General features: G+C 36.2%; 1 protein-coding gene across 1 annotated transcript; it reads right to left on the reverse strand.

Annotated features, from left to right (window-relative positions):
- Positions 1-883: 883 nt before the first annotated feature.
- Positions 884-17300, reverse strand: LOC129903431 (protein SAWADEE HOMEODOMAIN HOMOLOG 2-like). Its single transcript, XM_055978988.1, has 9 exons — positions 17113-17300; positions 11859-11944; positions 11717-11762; positions 11499-11634; positions 7841-7904; positions 2013-2064; positions 1683-1826; positions 1418-1537; positions 884-1339 (listed from the first exon to the last, which is right to left on the reverse strand). The coding sequence occupies exons 1-9, from the start codon at positions 17170-17172 to the stop codon at positions 1283-1285; spliced, it is 765 nt and encodes a 254-aa protein (XP_055834963.1). The 5' UTR covers positions 17173-17300; the 3' UTR covers positions 884-1282.
- Positions 17301-22142: the final 4842 nt, after the last annotated feature.

The raw sequence follows: 22142 nt of genomic DNA on the forward strand, positions 1-22142 counted from the left end.
CTATTATCCTTAATATTCCTTTCGTTCACTTTTACTTCACCTAAAGCTCTTTTGTTGGACTTTCAGTATGTAAGCATAATTTTGAATTTATGTGAATGTTAGGTTGAAATCTCAAAGAAGTTGTCATTCTTAGATTGAGCATGTCACTCTATGGTTTGAAACAGTCTTCTCAAGCTTGGTTTGGGAAGTTCAATACTGCAATTTAAGAATTTATTACTCTGTGTTATATTATAATTGGCTAAAATTTTCAGGCGTGTGCGTCTGAATTCATTTTTTGTGAAGAATTTAATAATTTTATTTTTTAAATCTCAACAACGAAATGTATCACGATCCAAAAATCAAGATCATGACGACACACATTTCAAATTCCATCACGTCTACTTTGAACTTTGCACACCCTTTAAGAAACAATGATTAATGAATATTTTACCACATTAACTTAAGTATAGTTTTAGGTTTTGGGAATTTAGTAATTAAGGTTGAGTGTAAAATATTTTTAAAAAATAGCGTCTTTTTTGATATGTTAAAAGTGACAAGTAAAAGTGAAAATTTTACTTTTGAATATAGTGAACAACTAAAATTGAATGAAGGGAGTAATAATAAAATATTGTTGTCAGAATTATTTTTGGGGAACATGAAAGATTATCAGAAAGAGAGTTCTTACTAGCCCACACAAATGGAACGACATTTCTTCAGTAGTGAAATAGCATTCAGACATCTTAGTGTGTCAATTGCTTTCTGATTTTTATACATTGTTAAACTACTTGTACAGATAAACGACCAAAACCTACAAAATTAATCACATCAAAATATATCTTAATGATCATTTCTGCAACTTTTGCATCAATGATAATGGTAACTTCAACATTTTTTGGGTAGTCCATATTGAAATAAAAAAAAGTATAGTTTAATCCTTTCTTTTAACACAACAATTTCAATCTTGCTGGAGCATAATTGAACCGATAGAGTCTAAAGGAAGATGACATAACAATCGTTTCCACCACCATAGCAGTCAATGACCTAGTTGGCAAGAAAAAGCTAAACTAGATGTACTCCTAGTTAAATACGCAAGCACAACAATTCACAAATTTCTTTTGCATCTACCAAAATAGAGGACAACTACTATGCCTTGGTCCCAAACAAGTTTGGGTCCGCTATCTCAAATAGAGTAAGATAATACGATCATCTGACTTCTTTCTTCTTCATCGGAGACAATTCTATGATTGAGCATTTGAGCAGCATATGCTGGCGACATCTTACCATATTCGAAGTTCAAACTGCATCAAGGACGCGCTAATATGCTTGGTCGAACACACAGTCGCCACAAACGAACTGTTTCCTGAGCAAGAAGAAGTGAAATCTTGGTAAACTTAGTCCATCTCCAAAATGTTAACTCATTTATTTAACTAATACCTACCTCGGTGACATCACTAGTGTAACGAATCGCAAAGAGACATCTGCAGCCCCTTATGTCATGCAATTTCTTCTGAATTCCTATAACATGAGCTTCAAAATATTTTGCCTGGTTCTTTCCCTCCTAGATAAGTTAAAAACGAAGAGAACAAAAAAAAAAAAGAAGTTATGCACACTCTGACAAACTAATGTATGCCAGGGCCTGAGGCAATGAGGAGAGAAAATACATTTGTGACATTTTGAAAAAATAACTTTGAATAAAGAAGTACCTGGAAGCACAAAACAATATCCCCAACCTTCACTTTCTTACATTCTGAATGCTCAAGAGCAACGGAACGCTCACGGACTGCCTTCCTTACATTTACCCATTCATCCTCCCCTAATCCAAAGCCCACAAATCTCACAAGAGCCTCCTGCAATACATTACATTGTTATATTATGCTTACATAACGAATTTCATAATAGAAATATGTTTAGGAGCTACTTTAGCTCTTTGCTAAACATTCATTAAGAACAGTTTGGCCTATCCCACAATGTCTTGTTGGGTTATATGGTATTAGTTCTAAAATAAATATAATTGGCCAAGTTCAATTGCTTACAGGTTCTTCAGAGTTAAGAAACCGGTGAGAGATAATTGTATCAATGTCGTACCTGTAAAATCCAGAAGAAAATACTATTAATCATGTCGCCAGAATGTACTAATCTTTCGACTTCATAATCCCACAAGGAATATGTAAATTGAAGTGTCATACAATTTTGGGCAAAATACAATCCTCGTTGACAAAAAAGCTTGATTTTTTTAAAATTTAAACTAAGATGATTGAAGAAGCATATAGTCATTGCTCTAACGGCCTCTCACCAGTTTCAAACATCCAGGAAGCACATAGGAGAAAAGGTGGACGTATACGCACAACCATGTAGTCAAACAACCTAAAAAAATTCTGCTTGATCTCGAAAAGAACAATGGGGACGGGGAGATTGTTGAGGATGTTGCATGTATGAAGCAGGGCGGGTGAAATGGAAGTTTGCATTAGAGGCACTGTTCGATAAGAATGTGTCGCCAAGACTTAAAAGTAAATTCTACGGCGTGGTAGTTAGACCGACATTGTTGCATAGGGAAGAGTATTAGCAAGTCAAGAACACCCACATTCAGAAGATGAATGTAGTGAAATGAGGAGGCTCGTATGTATGTGTTAAAATAGTAGGAGAGATATGATTAGGAACGAAGTTATACAGGGTAAGGTGGGAGTGACACCCGTGGCGTAAAATAAGATGAGAGACAAGGCTAAGATGGTTCGGACATGTGAGGAGGAGGTGCATGAGCATTCATGCACCAATAAGCGTGAGAGGTTGCCCATAACAGAAGTCAAGAGAGGTAGAGGTAGGTCTAAGAAGAATCGATGGAGGTAATTAGACAGGACATTACACAACTTCAGTTTACTAAGGACATGACCCTAGATAAGAAAGTGTGAAGGGCGAGTATTAGGCTACACAATTAGTAGGTAGCCGAGTGTTGTTGCACACATGTGGCAGATGCAAGGGGCTAGCCTCATCTCCGCGTCTCCTTATTAGTAGTATTATTTAGTAATCGAGTAGTTTCTTTTCTTCAATATGTATTACTAGCTGTTACTTCATTTGCTTTGTATCTTGTTATTTTGCTGTCATATTTCGTGCTACCATGCTTCAAATTCTTCTCTTTTCTTTCGAGCTAAGGCACTCGGAAACATATTCTCTACACCACAAAAGTAAAGGGTAAGATATGTGTACATCCTACCCTCTCCAGACCCCCACTAGTAAGATCATACGGGGTATGTTGTGGTATCTCGAGAAGAACAAAAAAGAGAAGGGCCTCCAATAATAGGAACAAAGTTCCAATGATTTAAATATTGATCTAAAACCAGGAATTCATGATTAAGCCTCTCAATACTTTTGGGAGAAACAAACTCTTTGATCTTGGAAGCAAAGAAGCAGCAAAGATCAAGCCACACAAAATATTACAGACTTAAGATTATGGATCCTAAGATTAATATGCAAATGATCAGCAACAACAACAATATACCTAATGTAATTCCACAATGGGGTCTGGGGAGAATGGGGTGTACGCATACCTTACCCCTTACATTGTGAAGGCAGAGAGGTTGGTTTTTTTATAGACCATCGCCTCAAGTAAAGCATTTCAAAGCAGGTTTGAAAAAGAAATATAACATTGCAGAAGTAAATAATGTAGAAAAGCATAGTAACAACAACAAATAATATGATAACCAAAGCAAAAGAAACATCAGATAACAATAGCAATCGAAGAATAAAATAATATGAGAGTAATAGTAATAATACTTGAGATGGAAAACTAGATAATGCTCGACTACCTATTAGCTTTCTACTATAATCACGGACCTCCATATCCTCCTATCGGGGGCCATGTCCTTGATAAGTTGTAGGTATATTGTTATAACTCCTTAGTCTCCCAATGGTTAACAATAGTAGTTATTTGCAGCAGTTATTCCTTTCTAATAGTTATTTGCAGTTTCTCATTCTAGTAGTAGTTATTTCTTTGTATTAGTTTGCAGTTTCTCGGTCCAGTAATGTTAGGAAGTCATGTCTTAGTTTCTAGGGATAATTTTCTTGTAAATATTGTATTTAAAACGCTCAGTTTATTGAGGAAATCTAAGAAGAAACTATCCCCTTTTTGAGTACTTCAACTCAAGAGATTCCAGGTTCTCTCTTAATGACCACCACCACCAACAACAACAACATACACAGTGAAATCCTACAAGTGAGGTCTGGGGAGGGTAGAATGTACGCAGACCATACCATTACCCTGTGGAGGTAGAGAGGTTGTTTCCGAAAGACCCTCGGCTAAAATGCAGCAATTCCAGATATAAAGAAGAAATATAGCATACTACAAGAAAACAGTGCATTGTCTACCAAAAGGGAGCAGCAGCAACAACAACAATAAAATAGTACAACAATCAAAAATTCAAACCACAATAAACAACATACTAGGATAGATTGTTGAAACAATAACAAGTACGGAATATCAAAAACAAGAACTACATTAATGCAACTAGTACACTGGCAAACACCAACCACCCTAAGCAAGACAACACTACTCTATCTACTAACCCTCAACCCTAATACGTGTCTTCCACACCTTCCTATCTAAGGTTATTATATCCTTGATAATCTGTAGATGTGTCATATCCTGTCTTATCACCTCTCCCCAATACTTTTTGGATCTAACCCTGCCAACCTCTCGCACCTCCTCATTGGTGCCTCTACGCATCTTCTCTTCGCATGTCCAAACAATCTCAGTCTCTCTTCTCTCATCTTGTCCACCACGGATGCCACTCCCACTTTATTCTGAATATCCTCATTTCTAATCTTATCGCACCTAGTACGACCACACATCCATCTTTGCAACATGCATCTACTGAACATGAGAGTTGTTAAATGGCCAGCACTCAGCTCCATACATCAATGTCGGTCAAACCACCACTCTATAGAACTTACCTTTGAGTTTCGGTGGTACCTTGTTATCACACAAGACTCCAAAGGCAAGCCTCCACTTCATCCACGTTGCGTCAATACGATGTGTGATATCCTCGTCAATGTCCCCACTCCTCTGGATTATAGACCCAAGGTACTTGAATCTATCACTCTTAGGGATATTTTGTGTGTCAAGCCTCACTTCCACGCCTTCCTCATGCATCATCTCACTGACGAACCAGCACCATAGGTCAAAAAAAGAAAACCTCTTTCCAGACTGTTAATTCAATCTATATTAACTCTAATTTTGTCGTGCAACGTCCCATAACTAGATCCATTACAGAGGGCCATAACAACTTGGTATTAGAGCCGGGAGTTGTGGGAGACCAAATTCAACATCAACTAGCACAACTGGTGAACTTGTTCCAAGAAGAACATGCAACCAATTCAGCCAGACAGGAAGCAACAAATGCTCGCTTGGATGCACTCAGAAAGGATTTAGCAAATTCGAAGGCCGATTCTGATTCAACTGAACATACCAGTCAGAATCGCAGTTGGAAGGGCAAAACTAGAGTGGTAGGAGGATCAGGATCGTTGGATTTCCCACGATTTAATGGCCAAGAAGACCCTTTGGGGTGGTTGAAAAGATGTGAACACTTCTTCGGAACCAACAAACTCCGGAACAAGAAAACGTTGGACTTGCTTCTTTTCATTTGGAGGGCAATGCACAACTTTGGTTTCTTCAACTAGAGACAAATATGCCTCAGTCGTCTTGAGATGAATTCAAACGTCATTATAACCTTCGGTTTGGGCCACCACTCAGAAGTCAGAAATTGGGAAAATTGGCTAAGTTACGCCAGATCGGGTCTGTGGCAGATTACCAAGAAAAGTTTGAGCAGTTAGTTTCGTGAGCTGGTACACTCGCACAATCGCAAAAAATTGAACTTTATATTAGCAGTCTTACTGCTTATATAGCAATTGAGGTTGAGTTGCATAATTCTCCAGGTTTGGCTACGGCGATGAGTTTATCCTGGCTTTATGAAAGAAAGGAACAACCCATTTGTTCTCAATTGTTAGATGCTTTCAGATCAAAGACAACAGATTTATCACCATGCCAGATTTGTGAAAAAACTGACCATATCTAAAATGGAGGAAAGGCGCCTTAAGGGATTTTGTTTCAACTGTGATGAACCATTTACTCGAGGTCATTAATGCAAGAAATTATTCTGGATTGACTCTATATACGATGAGGAAGAATTTTTTGAAAAAAAAAAGGGAAATACTAATACTTTCCACACACAGCACTTGAGGAGCGTAATTTGAAGGAGGGGAGTAATGTTATCACTCCTTAGTCTCTCAATGGTTAACAGTAGTAGTTACTTGCAGTAATAATTATTTTCTAGTAGTTATTTGCAGTTTCTCATTCTAGTAATAGTTATTTCTTTGTATTAGTTTGGTGGATCTCATTCCAGTACTGTTAGAAAGTCATGTCCTAGTTTCTAGGGGTAGTTATCTTGTAAGTACTGTATTTAAAACTCTCAGGTTATTGCAGGAAATCTAAGCAGAAAATTATCCTATTTTTGAGTACTTTAACTCAAGAGATTGCAGGTTCTCTCTTAACGAACCAGCACCATAGCTCGAAAAAAGGAAACCTCTTTCAAGACGCCTAGTTCACTCTACATTAACTCTGATTTTGCCTTGCAGCGTCCCATAACTAGATCCATTATAGGGGACTGTAACATATATCATGTCATGTCTAATCACCTCTATCCAATACTTCTTCGGTCTACCTTTACCTCTCCTCAAACTCACCATAGCTAACCTCACACACCTCCTCACTGGGGCATCTGTTCATATTCTCTTCACATGTTTGAACTCTGAACCATCTCAATCTCACTTCCCTCATTTTGTCCACCACGGGGGTCACTCCAACCTTGTCCCAAATATCTTTGTTCCTAATCATATCTCTCCTAGTATGACCACATATCCATCTCAACATACTTATTTCCGCTACTTTCATCTTCTGTACATGTGAGTTCTTGACCGGAACCATTCAACATGGTCCAACAACCACTCTATAAAACATATCTTTAAGTCTTGGCATCACATTATCATCACCCAAGATACTAAATGTGAGCCTCTATCTCATCCACCCCGCTCCATTATGATGTATAACATCATCATTGATCTCCCCGTTTCCTTGGATTATTGACTCAAGATACTTGAAACTTCCGCTCTTAGGGGCGACTTGTGTATCAATCCTCACTTCCACATTTGCCTTGTGAATTACATCACTAAACTAACACTACAAGTACTTGTCTTAGTGCTTCTCAACTTGAACCCTTTAGACTTCCGGAAAATATTTGGACAGTGTTAATTATTGAACCAATAACTTGAACTAACAAACCACGCAGAAGAAGTCGAGAGTTTTCTGGTTCTCCATTTTTAAACTGATAGGGTCTAATATTGCTCAAATTTCAAAACAAATTAACATAAAGACATTCTCCAACCAGCAGTCATTGAGCAGCCATCAAAATAAAAAGGACCGAAAGAGAAAACAGTTAAAACTTTCCAAAAATGAAAAGATAGAAAAATAGGATAATGTTGATGACACAGATGTCCTATTCAAGCAATTAATTTCATTTTATGGAACCTCTTGAGCTATGGGCTTCACAAACAAATAGAAGCACTGGCATAAGTTTACATGCATCAAAAGAAGTAGTTCAACGAGAGGTAAATGCAAACAATATCACAAGAATATGCATCTCAAAGTTAACATCAATACAGCTGAGAATGCATCTAACGCAAAATGCTAATAAATCTGATTTATGCATCCAGAAGAAAATGCTGAAATTTGTAGTGTAGCCAGTAAATAATTTTAGTCTGTTTAAAAAAATTGACTGAAAGACCAAAACCTTCTTGCTTGCTAATGTAGTCTTACCATGCCCCATCTTTAGAAGACCTAGCCTCAAATTCCAATTCTGACAGCACTGGATCTTTTTGGCCTGCGAAAAGTTTGTCAGATCTATATTTGTACATTTCTGATACAAAAAGAAATGCAACTCTTAACTTTAGAGGAAGGAGAAGCAACTATTCAGCATGAAGATAGTTGCAACTATCTACAGTAGAAAATAGAATTAAGAAAAAGAAAGGGCTAGGCGTTTTCATATCTCAACAACTACTTACTTTCTCCACTGAAGTACCAGATAACCTCAACGTGATTACTCTATCTCTGCATCGCATTCTATGTCAGTTGGATGTAACTTTAAGTAGATGTTAAGCTTTCAGTTGGCCCAACAACAGTCAGATGGAAATTCTTTGTAAACTTAAATTATTGGAGTCATCCTATGTGTTTCAGATATTATTTTCAAACTTAGAGAAGATATGAACTTCAAGATAAATGCCTTGAGGATAATGTATCACTAAGAATTAAATATTTAAATGATAGGCAAATAAGTGGACTTGTAGTCCACCTTAGACATTCTTGGGGTACATAACATTGCTGAATGCAGTTTGCCCAACATTATGTAGTAATGAATAGTTTAATTCAATAAATAGTGCAGGATAACTGCATGATGTCAACCAAATGCATTACTGTGACGGAGGTTTTCTCACTTAACAATTAAAGACAATTGTGGAATAGTCACTTCGCTCCCATAACTGATCTTTTGGATACCTGCAAACAATATTACTTATAAGAAATGGACATTAGGTCTAACTCAACCCAAGAAGCTAGCCCACGAGGTGAAGATCTCTCAGATATATAAGTAGCCAAAATACCACATTCCAAGACTATATAAGGAGACCAAAATATCACATCCCACCGATGTGGGACAACTCAAAACCCTTTCTTGCCTAGGCTTGCCAACTAGAGTGTGGACAACATAGTTCGGGGGCCAACATTGGGTAAACCAAGAATTGGGATAAGTCTCGCACTAGTACCATGACAAGAAATGAACTACGGGCCTAACTCAACCTCAAAAGCTAGCTCATGAGCTGAGGATCGCCTAAAACCAAATATACCACATCCTAGTGATGTGGAACTACTCAACAATTACTTCCTCAGTGGGAGCCAAGGAATATTAATAGAATCTTATCTCCCCAGCATATTTATAGACAACAACAACAACCCAGTGAAGTCCTACAACGTAGGGTCTGGGGAGGGTAAATTGTACACAGACCTTACTCCTACCAAGGTAGGACGGCTGTTTCCGGGAGACTCTCGGCTCAAAAAGCATATTTATAGACACCAAGACAATAATTTTTTTTTGAAATAGTGTATATTCCACTAAGGCATAAAGAGGTGCTAAGGGTAGTCCGGTGGACAGAGCATCCTGCTTTCACGTAGGGTCTAGGAAAGGTCAGCATCCCTTCCCTATTTCACGGCTTGAATCCGTGACCCATAGGTCACACGGAGACAACTATACATTTCTCCAAGGCTCTCCTTCATCTAAAGATGCTACTGTTTAATTTCTATATTATGCTTCAAATGAGATTTAGGGAGAGGTGGAGAAAATGTATTTATTTTTGCATTTCTTCGGTGAGATTTCTCTGTGTTGGTGAATGGTAGCCCATGCGAATTTGTTGGGAGTTTGAGGGATTTGAGACAAAAGGATCCTCTATCACCAAAGTTGTTTATTCTAGTTATGGAAGCTTTGAACAAGATGATGGATACAACCATCTTGGGGGCTACTTGAAGGGCTTTGATGCAACACTTGGGGTGCAGGGACAGTATTGGTGTCTCATTTGTTGTTTGCGGATGATACCTTGATTTTTTGTGATGCAATTGAGACCCAACTGGACTATTTAGGCGAAGTCCTTTTCTTAGTTTCAGGTGGTGTCGGGCCTTAAATTTAATTTCAGGAAGTGTGAGATAATTTTGTGGGGGAGGTGGAGGTGAATGACATTGGATTGCTTGCTCAAGTTTTCAATTGTAGGATTGGGGCTCTCCCAACCACCTATCTTGGAGTACCATTGGATGCGCCAAATAAGGATTTTACGGTGTGGAGCCCGGTTGTTCAGAGGGTTGAAAAGAGACTAGAGGGTGCCACAAAAGATATTTGTCCAAAAGCAGGAAGGAAGTGCTTATTAAGAGCACATTATCGAGCATTCTCACATATTACAAGTCCTTGTTTCATGCTCCAACTTTGGTTACTGAAGTTGGAAAAGATTAGAGAAATTCCGTATGGGATGTGGCAGGTGGGTCAAAGAAATTTCACTTGGTGTGGTGGTAGATTGTCACATCTCCTAAAAAATGTGGACGTCTTGGAACTAAAGATATAAAGGTCTTTAATAAAGTTTTTGATGGATAAATGACTTTGGAGGTTTGGGGGGGAAGTACAAGCTTTGTGGAGGGGGTGATTGTTGATAAATATGGGATTTTGGAAGGGGGTGGAGAACTAGAGATATCACTTTGCCTTACGGTTGTGGTATGTGGAAGAATATCTTGACACGATGGGATTAGTTTTTGGAAAATATCTCATTCAAGGTTGGAGACGGAAGGAGAGTTGATTTTTGGGGACATAGGTGGTACTGGGACACGCTTTTGAAAGATGATTTTTAGAAGTTGTACAAAATATTTTGCCAAAAAACTTGACGATTCAACATATTAGGGGAAATCAAGGTGGAGAGACTTTTTGGACTTGAAGGTTTAGAAAGGTTATTTAACAATTGGGAAGTGACTAATTTTCAAACATTGTTAGCCTTACTACATAGACAAACCAATATGGTGGATAATCCTGATGCTTGGTGGTGGGACTCAGGGATTAACGGAGTGTTCACTGCAAAAATTCATATTATGAAAAACTTTTGGTTAGGGAGGGACATGTTTTTCCATGTAATGCAATATGGATCCCTAAGGTGCCGAGGAAGGTGTACTTTTTCAGTTGGCTAGCTGCTAGAAGGGTGATTTTGACAGTGTAAAACCTTAGAAAGTGGAAGGTTGTTTGAGTATGTTGGTGTTACATGTATAAGGAGGCGGGCGAGGACAAGGATCATCTTCTTCTTCATTGCGGGCTAACCATAAGATTATGGTGGGATATGTTTAGGTGGATTGGCACTTCGTGGGTGATGCAAAAAACTGTGAGAGATCTGATGCTTAGTTGGAAGAGTGAGAGGAGGAAAAGATGAAGGGTTTGGAATTATGTTCCACTTGCATTAATGGATTGTTTGGAGAGAGAAATAGGAGAGCTTTTGAAGGAGTAGAGTCGAGTTTCTTTCGGTTGAGAAGCAGTCTCCGGTTTCTTATTTTCTTTAGGTGAGCACAAAAAGTTCCTTGTGGCATAGATGATTGGGCGGAGTTCATAGAGAATCATGTCCTATTGTAGATTTTCCACCTTGTGGTATACCATTTGTACACAGCCAGTTTGGCCATGTTTATGAATGAATTGCATTTACTTGATCAAAAATATATTTCTCCAGAGAAAGCAGCTTTTGTAGTCAGTTCAGCAGCCAATCTTCTAGAATTTAAACATAGTACTATTAACGTTCACTGTTAATGGGCCAGTGAGAAAGTAACAGAATACTGCTGCAATCAACCACATCAGTCTCATATAACCATTCAGATGTCAAGAACATAGAGAAGATATGTTGAAAAAGACCTTCAGGAATATGAGAGCTTTCATTTGCTTTGTTCAAAGTGCATCCTTCTGTATAATCAGGAAGTTTTTGGTTGGCCTCAGCTGAATGATCCTTTGACGGACAGCATACCAACCTATTCTGGAACCAAGCTTGTACCTAATCAAGTACAATAGTTAGTGCCATGTGAAACATCAAGCTAGAAGATCAGGTCCTAGGGGAAGGTTGCTGAAGCACGAACCTCAGTCCACTTAGCAATTGGTTTCCCAGCACGTCCTTTAGAGCGCCTAGAAACACAAGACAATGAAATAAAGAGCATGCATGTACAGATCAGTTTGGTTTATATTAAAAAGAACTGTTACTTTGCCCAAAGACAAACTCACGTGAACATCTTTGCCAATTTCTTGCATATTTCTGGGTCACAAACTTGTTCTCTTGATTCAATTAGTAACTTCTCCATTTTCTCAACCTGCTTGAATGAAAGAGTTGTGAAGGCGATGAAAAAATTGCATGTCACAGGAAAATAACTGAAACTAGAGTTGACAATTCCAATACATTTGTTTGTGGATTGACTTCATTATGTCATGCAAACTTCAACTCAAATGTAGCAAATTGGGAATGTGCAAAGAAACTCAAACAGATCTTTCCTCAAAAAGAAAATTCTAGCCAGTCAAAAGATCAACAAAATAAGATAAAAACGAAATAACTATCTATGTAAGAGCCAGAGCTTCTGAATCTGAGAAATGATCCCAATATAGTTCAAGAAGCTCTTTTCTACCTTTCTTCATCATTTTGATGTAGGGCATTTTTCTCCTTTCTTTTTTTGAATTCCACCACCCTTGCAATATCATGAATCAAGACACCAACACTCAGTGTCCAGCAAGCAGAGTTTGCCAGACGATTGCGCAAAGACCACCCAAAGCAAGAACACTATGAGCTAATGCATGAGTTCCCAATAGAAGCAACTCGAGAATTATTCAATGCTAGAAAGGATAAATTACTCCTACAGCCACATACTCAGAGAAGCAAGCAGGTGTGATCACCACAGCTCACTCACTGCGAGCAAAACGATAGGGCTGGCAGTGGTGATGGAATTCACAATCACAATGAAAAATAACAACAATCTTTTAAAATAAAACACTAAGACTGCCATTTCTACGAAATTATGCAGAAAGGTTGCAATAACTGGATGTTAGAGTGATATATATCAGTCAAAGCAAGAACCCGTTCACTAGTCACTCTAACTCTGACATATAGAATGCAAACTAAACCAAACCCACTAGTTTGACCAATTCCAAGAGTTGAGACTTGCTAACCTTTTGCAATAACTGTCGTCCAATTGTTTTCATCCTTTCTGCATTGTTGCAGACCCTTTGTAACAGCTTAAACTTTTATATTACGTGGTTCATATAATTTAAGATGATACAGAACATATAGTGGTCCTAAGTTTAAGTCTAACGGTCACATATCAACAAGGTATATCTCCATACTTGGGTTAGGAAAAAGAACAAAGAAAAATCAATAATGTGTGTAAGGTGCATTTCACGAACATGAGCAAAAAAAAAAAGAACAATATTTAACCCAATGAGCTCGTCAAGCTTTTGCGAGGAAAAAAAACCTACTACTGCCTCCTATATGAGTTTCAGCCATGTCTCAGATCCAGTGTGGACAATGAAAGAGCACAACGACAACAAATTTTCAACTCTATAACCAAATATAATCCAGCTAAGGGTATTGGGGAAAAAGAGAAAACTAATTTTAACAAGCACAAATTTAAACTTTTGGTAGGAAGGGTTCATTACGACAATTCCAAAATAAACAAATCAATTACACCTAAATTGGAAACAAATTGGAGTCACCAATATAAATCCTCTGCATCCAAAAAACATTCATCAGTGTTTGAGTATTATTATACTGAACCTTAACCTACTGCAACCCCAGCCATTCTTTGCACACAGGCAAAGTGACAATGCATATCTCATACTTATTACATATACATAGATTATATTAATGCAATTTTCGAACATCCCAAATTCCGAAACTTGAAAACAATAAAAGAAATTTGAAGTAGAGCTCAAATAAGAATCAACTTAATGCACATTTACATATCATCTTAATGCACATTTACATATCATCTTAATTCAATTCCTTAATGACCCTTCAAAGACCAAACTTGGAAAACATAAATTTCTTTTTCCAAAATGGGAATCCAAAAAAAGAAATTGAAAAGCACCTCAGCTCCTGTGAAGCCATAGATCAACTGTATCTGTTTCATTCTGGGACAAAGGTCCATTTTGACAGTTGTTCGAACGAAACCCGCAATCCTATTGATGAACAAATTCTCAAGAAATGAGAATAAAGAGATTATATAGGATCAAAGGGTCACAAAGCTCTTTCCATGATTTCGTTGGGTGCCTTTTCCAAAATATAGGCTTAAAGAAATTACCTAAAAACTGTCCTAAATCAGTGTATAGCAGAGATGGCCGTAACCACTAGGAGTTGTGGTGAATGTATATGATCCCTTCACCCTTAACTAGAATCCTAGGGTTTGAGCCGTGGGTATAGAAAAATCATGTTAGTGAGGGTTTCCCTTTAAATGGGCCTTACGCAGTGCCCGGATTAATCAAGGCCCAAAGACCCCATGCGGGTTCCCAACACCGGATGGGAAAGATAGGTGCACAAATCGCATTTTACGAATGCGAGTTCTAAATCTCATTTTTGGAATACTATTGTATGTCCATCTATAATGCAACTTATGAATCGAATTTAGTAAGCGCAACTTATGCCTTTATTAATGCATTGAAATGTTTTTGGCCAAAAGTGCACATTTTGAGAAAAGAGTCTATTTTTGACTTACGTATGGAGTATAATAGTTGCAGTAGAAAAACATACTAACAATAGAAGATCATTATTTTGACAGAGAAAATACCAAACTAAAAATTCAAATGATTTATAATGTCTCAAAATGAGAGTGTAATATGTAAAAGCAACAACAAAACATACCCAGAGTAATCCATCAGTGGGATCTACGGAGGGTAAAGTGTACGCAGACCTTACCCCTGCCTCGTAGAGATAGAGGTTGTTTTCGATAGACCTCAACTTAAATAAAGTCTATGTAATATATAAAAACACGACTAAAAAAAGAGTGTAATATAAATTAAATTAAAACAGATTGAAAATGTGTAGTTTTACCCCACAAAGGTAGGGGTAACGCCTACTTACATCCTAACCTCTCGAGAGCCCACTTGTGGGATTACAGTGTAATCAACTACACCAACAAGTTGGAGTCACCTATATAAATACTATGTATCCCTTCACAGATCATTCATCATAGTTTGACTATTTTCACACTAAACCTTAACCTACTGCAGACCCAACTATTCTTTGCACACAGCCTGAATAATAATGCATATATCATATTTATTACAAATGCATGTATCATATTAATGCAATTTCCAACAACTTCAAAGGCCAAAACTTGTAAAGAATTAGATAAAATCTAAAATAGAGATCAAATAAGAAATATATCAACTTAATGTATATTTCACATAGTAATATCTACCATCTTAAAGCAAATTTCAAAGACCCCAAAGGGCAAAAACTTGAAAGCAATAAAAGAAATTCAAAATTGAGATTAAGTAGGTAAGAAATAGTATATCAACTTAATTCATATTTCATATACAACTATCTACCATCTTAAAGCAAATTTCAAAGACATCCGGCCGATCAAACCTATCCTTGGGTTTGATCCAGTAAGTGATTCCTCCCCAAAAGAGGGATAGTCGTTAGGTCATGAATGGAATGCGAGGAAGAGAGATAAACAATTGGCGGGGACCATCCATTATCGGTCCATATTGGGTAGATCTACCCCTCTCATCCTCTGATCCTTTATCTACCGTTCAATCTATTGATGAAATTTCTTCTCGACTGGCCTATTACCGACTCGGGCCAATCTACTACACGCTAATAATGGTCTTTTGGATTTCATCTCCTACAAAAATACCAAGTGGTTGGCCGTTCGATCGAGTCCATCCCTTGAAGTCATACCCTCCCAGCATGCGTGAGCCTTCTGCCGATTGACAGAAATGCTAACCGAAATTCGAGAATGGTCCATCCCACCATAATGGATCTCTCCTAGCGCTATCTACTAGTGGATCGATATCCAAAGGGCCAAAACTTAAAAACAATAAAAAGAAATTCAAAATAGAAATCAAATAGGTTAGAAATATATCAACTTAATTCACATTCCATATACAAATATACCATCTTAAAGCAAATTTCAAAGACCTCAAAGTAGGGGTAGGCATAAACACTGAAAAATCGAAAAACCGAATCGAACCAAACTAATTTGGTTTTTTGATGTCGGTTCTTTGGTGTTTCGGTTCGGTGTCGGTTCTTCTTTCGAAACTTCGGTTCTTCGGTTCGGTGTTCGGTGTAAGGGTCACGAAACCACGGTGCACCGAAGAAACCAAGTTTTATTAAATAAATTTAAATAATATTTTAAATTATATTACTGATATATTTGACCCAAAGTATTTTAATATTTACCCAATCCATTTTGAATTTGGCCCAAATATTGAAGCCCTAAAGTCTAAACTAACAAAACTCGCAGAGACATAGTCACGCAGACCACAGTCGCAGTTCAATTCTCAGGCAGTAGCATGGCTAGGCATTTAAATGTAATGTTTGTAAATTCGTGTTAGTTTGGGCAGTAGCATGGTTGAGCATAACATTGAACATGGTTGGGAAGTAGCATTTAAAAATTAAATGTAAGTTTGTACTTTGTACATTGGCACTTGGCTGGATGTTTAAAGTGCACTAGTGCGGTGGATGTTTTCATTTTATTTTTTATTTGCACCGAAAAATCCGTTTAAAAACACTGAAATAAACCGAATCGAAGTTGAAAAAACCGAACTGATCTAGTTTGGTTTGGAATACGGTGCACACTTTTTCAAAACCGAACACCGAAGAACCGAACCAAACTTTAACAAAACCAAACCGAAGAACCGAATGCCCAGCCCAACCCCAAAAGGCCAAAACTTACAACAATGATATACTCAATGTAATTCCACAAAGTGGGGTATAGAGTGGGTAGAGTGTGCACAAACATTACCCCTCTGCTCAAGAAAAAACAATCCAAAGCAATCCAGCGAAATAAGTAACAAAAGTAACAAGAACCAACATCTAATAACAAAACAAAACACAACAAAATAGCAACATAACATAAACTACAACAAAACAATACAATAATCAAGGTACAAGGGAACTACAAAGGAGCAACACTACAACTACTAATACAAAGACGAACAACAAGACAACATATTACTGCCTACTTACCTTCTATCCTAATCCGTTTCCTCCACACCCTCCCCTCTTATCTAAAGGCCAAAACTTGAAAAAAAAAATAAAAAATCCAAAATAGATACAAATATATCAACGTAATTCACATTCCACATACCATCTTAATCCATTTTTTCAATGACCCATCAAAGACCAAACTTTGAAAACATGATTTCTTAATCCAAAACTGAAAACCCAGAAAATATCCAATTTTTCAACGACCCATCAAAGAATAAAATTGGAAGACATGATTTCTTAATTTAAAACTGAAAACCCAGTAACGAAATAGAAAGGTACCTCAGCTTGTGTGAAGCCAGAAATAGACTGTGTTTGTCTCTTTCTGGGACGAAGGTCCATTTTAACAGTAAATTCGAACGAAACCCACAATTCTTTTGCTGAAAAATTCTCCAGAAAATGAGAGTTAAAGAGAAAAATATAGGATCAAACGCTCATCCGAAAAGCTCTTTCCATGAGTTTTCTTGGGCGCTCTTTTCAAATGAAAGTAAAAACAAGCGGGTCGGGTTTTTAGTTTCGGGTTAGTTAAATGGGTGGGGCTTTCTGTGGGTGATAGCAACCATCAAAATAATAGTCGGTAAATATCTATATTTTAAATATTAATTATAATATATAAGAAATATACATATTTTATATATAATTAATATACATATTTCATACTTGCATATAATATTCATCGACCTAGAAAAGGCTTACTATAAAGTTCCACAAGAGATACTATGGAGATGTCTAGAGGTTAAAGGTGTATCTGTGGCGTACATTAGGGTGATCAAGAACATGTATGAAGGTGTCAAAACCAGGGTAAGGACAGTAGGAGGGGACTCAGAGTACTTCACAGTTGTGATGGGGTTGCATCAAGGATCAACTCTTAGTCCGTTTTTATTTGCCTTGGTGATAGATGGATTAACACGACAAATTCAAGGTGAGGTGCCATGGTGTATGCTTTTTGTGGACGACATAGTCCTGATCGATGAGACTCGTAGTGGAGTTAATGCTAATCTGAAGGATTTGAGACATACCTTAGAGTCTAAAGGGTTTAAGTTGAGTAGAACCAAGACAGAGTACTTAGAGTGCAGGTTCAGTGAGACACCTCAAGATGTTGGCGCGGAAATTAGTCTTGATGAACAGGTCATCCAAAAGAAAGCAGTTTCAAGTACCTTAGGTCTATCATGCAAGGTAGCGGGGAGATTGACGATGATATCACACATCATATTAGGGCAGGGTGAATGAAATGGAGGTTCGCTTGCGGTGTGCTATGTGACAAGAAAGTGCCACCACAACTTAAGGGAAAGTTCTACAAAGTGGTGGTTAGACCGGCTATGTTATATGGGGCGGAGTGCTGCCAGTTAAGGTCTCTCACGTTCAAAAGATGAAAGTTGTTACGATGAGATGTTGAGATGGATGTGTGGGCATACCAGGAGCGACAAGATTAGAAACGAGGCTATTCGGGACAAGGTAGGAGTGGCCTCGGTGTAAGACAAGATGCGGGAAGTGCGACTGAGATGATTTGGGCATGTGAAGAGGAGAGACACAGATGCCTCAATGCGGAGGTGTGAGAGGTTGGTCATGGATGGTTTCAGAAGAGGTAGGGGTAGGCCGAAGAAATATTGGGGAGAGGTGATTAGATAGGACATGACGCAGCTAGAGCTTACCGAGGACATGACCTTAGATAGGAGGGTATGGAGGACCCATATTATGGTGGAAGGCTAGTACATAGTTCCGTTATTCTCCCTTATTAGTAGGCACATTAGCGCACTATAATTTCTTGTGCTCTGATTTCTGGTATTATCTATTACTTTCTGTACTTTGATTACTCTATTTTATCTGTGTCGCTCTCGTTATTTGCTTTCTCATATCGCTTTGAACTTCTTAGTCTTATCTAACCTCTTTTTATGCTTCTATTGAGCCGATGGTCTTTCAAAAAGAGTCGTCCTACCTTGATAGAAATAAAGTCTGCGTACACTTTACCCTCCCTAGATCCACATCGTGGAATTTCACTGGATTATTGTTATTATTGGCTATTAATCAAATGTGTAAAAGCCCTTTTTTTATATTAAAGTGAGATAAGTGATTTTGGGAATGATAAAATATTGACACATCATTTAAATGGAGGGAAAATAACTTCTTAACTTATGAATGACTTTTTACGTAAAATGACAGAGAGAATTTTTTGTTTATCTAAGATTTATAACAAAGAATATTAAAAGATCGTTTGAAAGAGTGTATAAAAATAAAGCTAAATAAAGTGTATTTGTATTTAGTAATGCTTGTACTTAATTTTATGCTTGTATTAATTATACAGAGATTAGTTTTTATGCATTATTTGATTTGGTATATTAAAAATAACATACATTGCATAAAAATATTTATTTATATGGACCACATATATAGGTGATTTCGGGCATGTCCAAACAATTATTAGCGATTTCGACATCATGTATGCCAGCTAGGGGTGTACATGGACCGGGTTGGTTCAGATTTTTTACAGACCAAATCAAACCATTTATGTCGGGTTATTAAATCTATAAATCAAACCAAACCAATAAAAGTCGGATTTTTCGATATCAATTTTTCTTGGGTTTTTCAGATTTTTTCGAGTTTCTCGGCTTTTTCATAGTATCTAATAAAAAGCACAAAGCAGTGCTTCTTAAAAAGAGTTCTAGTACAAAATATCAATATATAAGATAGAGACAGAACACTGTTTGAAGTTTTAACTTTATAATATAACTTTATAAGATGATTTTTTTGTATATTATTTAGATGAGCTTCTGAAGTCCAAATCTAAATGTAAGAAAGAAAACAAAAATTATGGGAAAAAAAATTTTAAAAATTATAAATTACATTTTAATAAATATTTTTATGTATAACATAATTTAAAAATAGTATATTTATAATCGGGTCGGTTTGGGTTCGGTTTCACTTTTTTTAGTTTAAACCAAACCAGCCCTATAATGGTTGAGTTTTTTTTTCAAACACCAAACCAAGTCAAACCAAACCACTAATCAAATTTTTTTCCGATTTAATTCAATATATCAATTTTATTCAGTTTATCAATTTGCCTTGTACAGCCCTAATGCCAGCCAATACTGTGTATCCACTAAGCAATGGGATTCTTTAATTGATGATGAGGATGAAAGTCAAATGGTATATATTGTGAACCTTTAAGGATAACTTATGGACGATCCATATTTTCCTTTACTTTTTTCCTCTTTGATTTCACTATTATAAAAAGGATAAACAAAAATGATAAAACAAATGACATGACTTTTGAGTTTGTTTGCTTTTTGCTTTTTTGATATTTATATTTGAGTTTGATTAATTTAAATTCAAATTGAATAGGAATTTTTTATTAATTTTTTTTTATATTCAAGATTCAAAATTAAAATCAATTATCGAATAGGAATTTTTTATTAATTGTTTTTTTATATTCAAGATTCAAAATTAAAATCTCTGAGAGGGTCGTATCAAGTGCATCACATCCTTCTGATGATGACTTTTAAGTTGAAACATGGAATATCTGATTTCTTAATTCTTATAGCCCAATTTATGTTCTGCAATCAAATTACTAGATTATATTCAAATGAATACGATGTCAATATGCTACGTCCGCCCTCTGCACAAAATAAAGAAGTGTGTTAAGATTTAAATTTTATGTGCTTGGGATTCTAGGTTAATAGCCTTGAGTGTTAATGTATAATTGGATTCAAAGTTTAATATTTATTGATATTTTGTGAATTTGTTAATACATATATAAGATTTGTGTCAAAGTTCTCACATTCTACTGGACGATCTAAACTCATATATGTTAAATTGTATAGTCGGATTAGAAGGTTTGTTGTTATTGTTGCTATCCATTTTTTTTAAAAAACAATTAATATACCTAGTGAAATTTCATAAGTGGGGTCTGGAGAGGGTAAGATGTACACAGACCTTATCATTACCTCATGGAGATAGAGAAACTATTTTCGAAAGATCCTCGGTTCAAAAGTCACAGTCTCAAGTAAGAGAGAAAACAAATAATACATATAGCATAGTGGCAATTAAGCGATGAAAATTTTACAAGACAAGAATAATAACAAGAGCAAAGTAATGTGACAATCAAAGACAATAACAACACAACTATAAAGGTACGCCTAGACCTACGACCCCTTTAAATTGACACACGACAAGACATCATTCTAACTTAACTAGCCTTCTACCCTAATCCACGATCTCCAATTGCTATCCAAATTAAGAAATGCAAAAATAACTAAAACTGAATACATAAATTATCAAAAATATTTTATAATATTTTTAACCAGAAATGCTCTTGTGGAAATATCGACTCGTTATGGGCGTTGTTTTGCCTTACGCAACCCATACAATTGCAATTGAATGAAACCACAACAATAGTTCTATTATTAATATGCCTGTGATATATTTTGGAGCGGAGCTAGGTAAGGTCGAGAGTCTTCATCTGAATTTCTTTTGACGGAAAATTATATGTTTTATATATGGTTAATTTCTTTTTAGGAAAAAATACTTAAATATACAACTTATTTTATCATATTCTCTAAAATTTCCTACCATTTGAAAAAATTACAAAAATCCATATTCTCTTCTATTTTTTGATACATCATTATACGTGATGTATCAGTCAGATACATCACTTTACGTGATGCGGACTAAAGGTAAGTTAATTCTTGAAAATTCTTAATTAGCAAACTTTATCATACTTCATTATTGTGAGGTGTATATAGAAGGTATATATACCCAAAAAAATGATCATATATAACTCTGACGAGGTGTATTCCTTATCCCCAGCATATACAAGAAAATAATTGATTTAATCCATATATTATTCACTTTTATAAAAGGTTTGGTGGAAGAGGAATATAAATAAAAGGCATGTCAAGTTATTCTTTCATATTTTGGACATTTAGTTGACATATTAAATAACTATTTTCTTGGAACGTACTCTTATATTTTGATACTAGTTTTTAGGAACGTGCGTTGCACGTTTGTCTTAAAATATTTAATTCAAATTTTGTATTCCAAATGATAAATTAATAAAAATATATTATTGAACTTTCTTTGTGCTATAATATAAAATCAAAACATATAAAAGAGAGAGAGAAGAAGAAGTAACAACTCATAAATTGAGGTTACAAATTTTTGCAAATTTAATATTATTTTAGGGACATAAATAGTACTTTAATTTTTAAATAAATACATGCTAATAATGCTATAGTAGAAATGTTTGTCTCCTAAGGTTAACCACAATGCATGACAAATAAAAACTAAATAGATAAATATTTCGAATCGCATTATGA

This window comes from Solanum dulcamara, chromosome 9 (genome assembly GCF_947179165.1).
Source record: "Solanum dulcamara chromosome 9, daSolDulc1.2, whole genome shotgun sequence".
NCBI lineage: Eukaryota > Viridiplantae > Streptophyta > Magnoliopsida > Solanales > Solanaceae > Solanum > Solanum dulcamara.

Excerpts from the sequence above, each read along its gene's own strand:
- LOC129903431 (XM_055978988.1), bottom strand. The coding sequence starts at position 17,172 with ATGGACCTTCGTCCCAGAAAGAGACAAACACAGTCTATTTCTGGCTTC. Across the intron at positions 1,538-1,682 it reads ATATTGTTTTGTGCTTCCAG|GAGGGAAAGAACCAGGCAAA; the intron begins GTACTTCTTTAT and ends TAACTTATCTAG. Across the intron at positions 1,340-1,417 it reads ACACTAGTGATGTCACCGAG|GAAACAGTTCGTTTGTGGCG; the intron begins GTAGGTATTAGT and ends CTTCTTGCTCAG.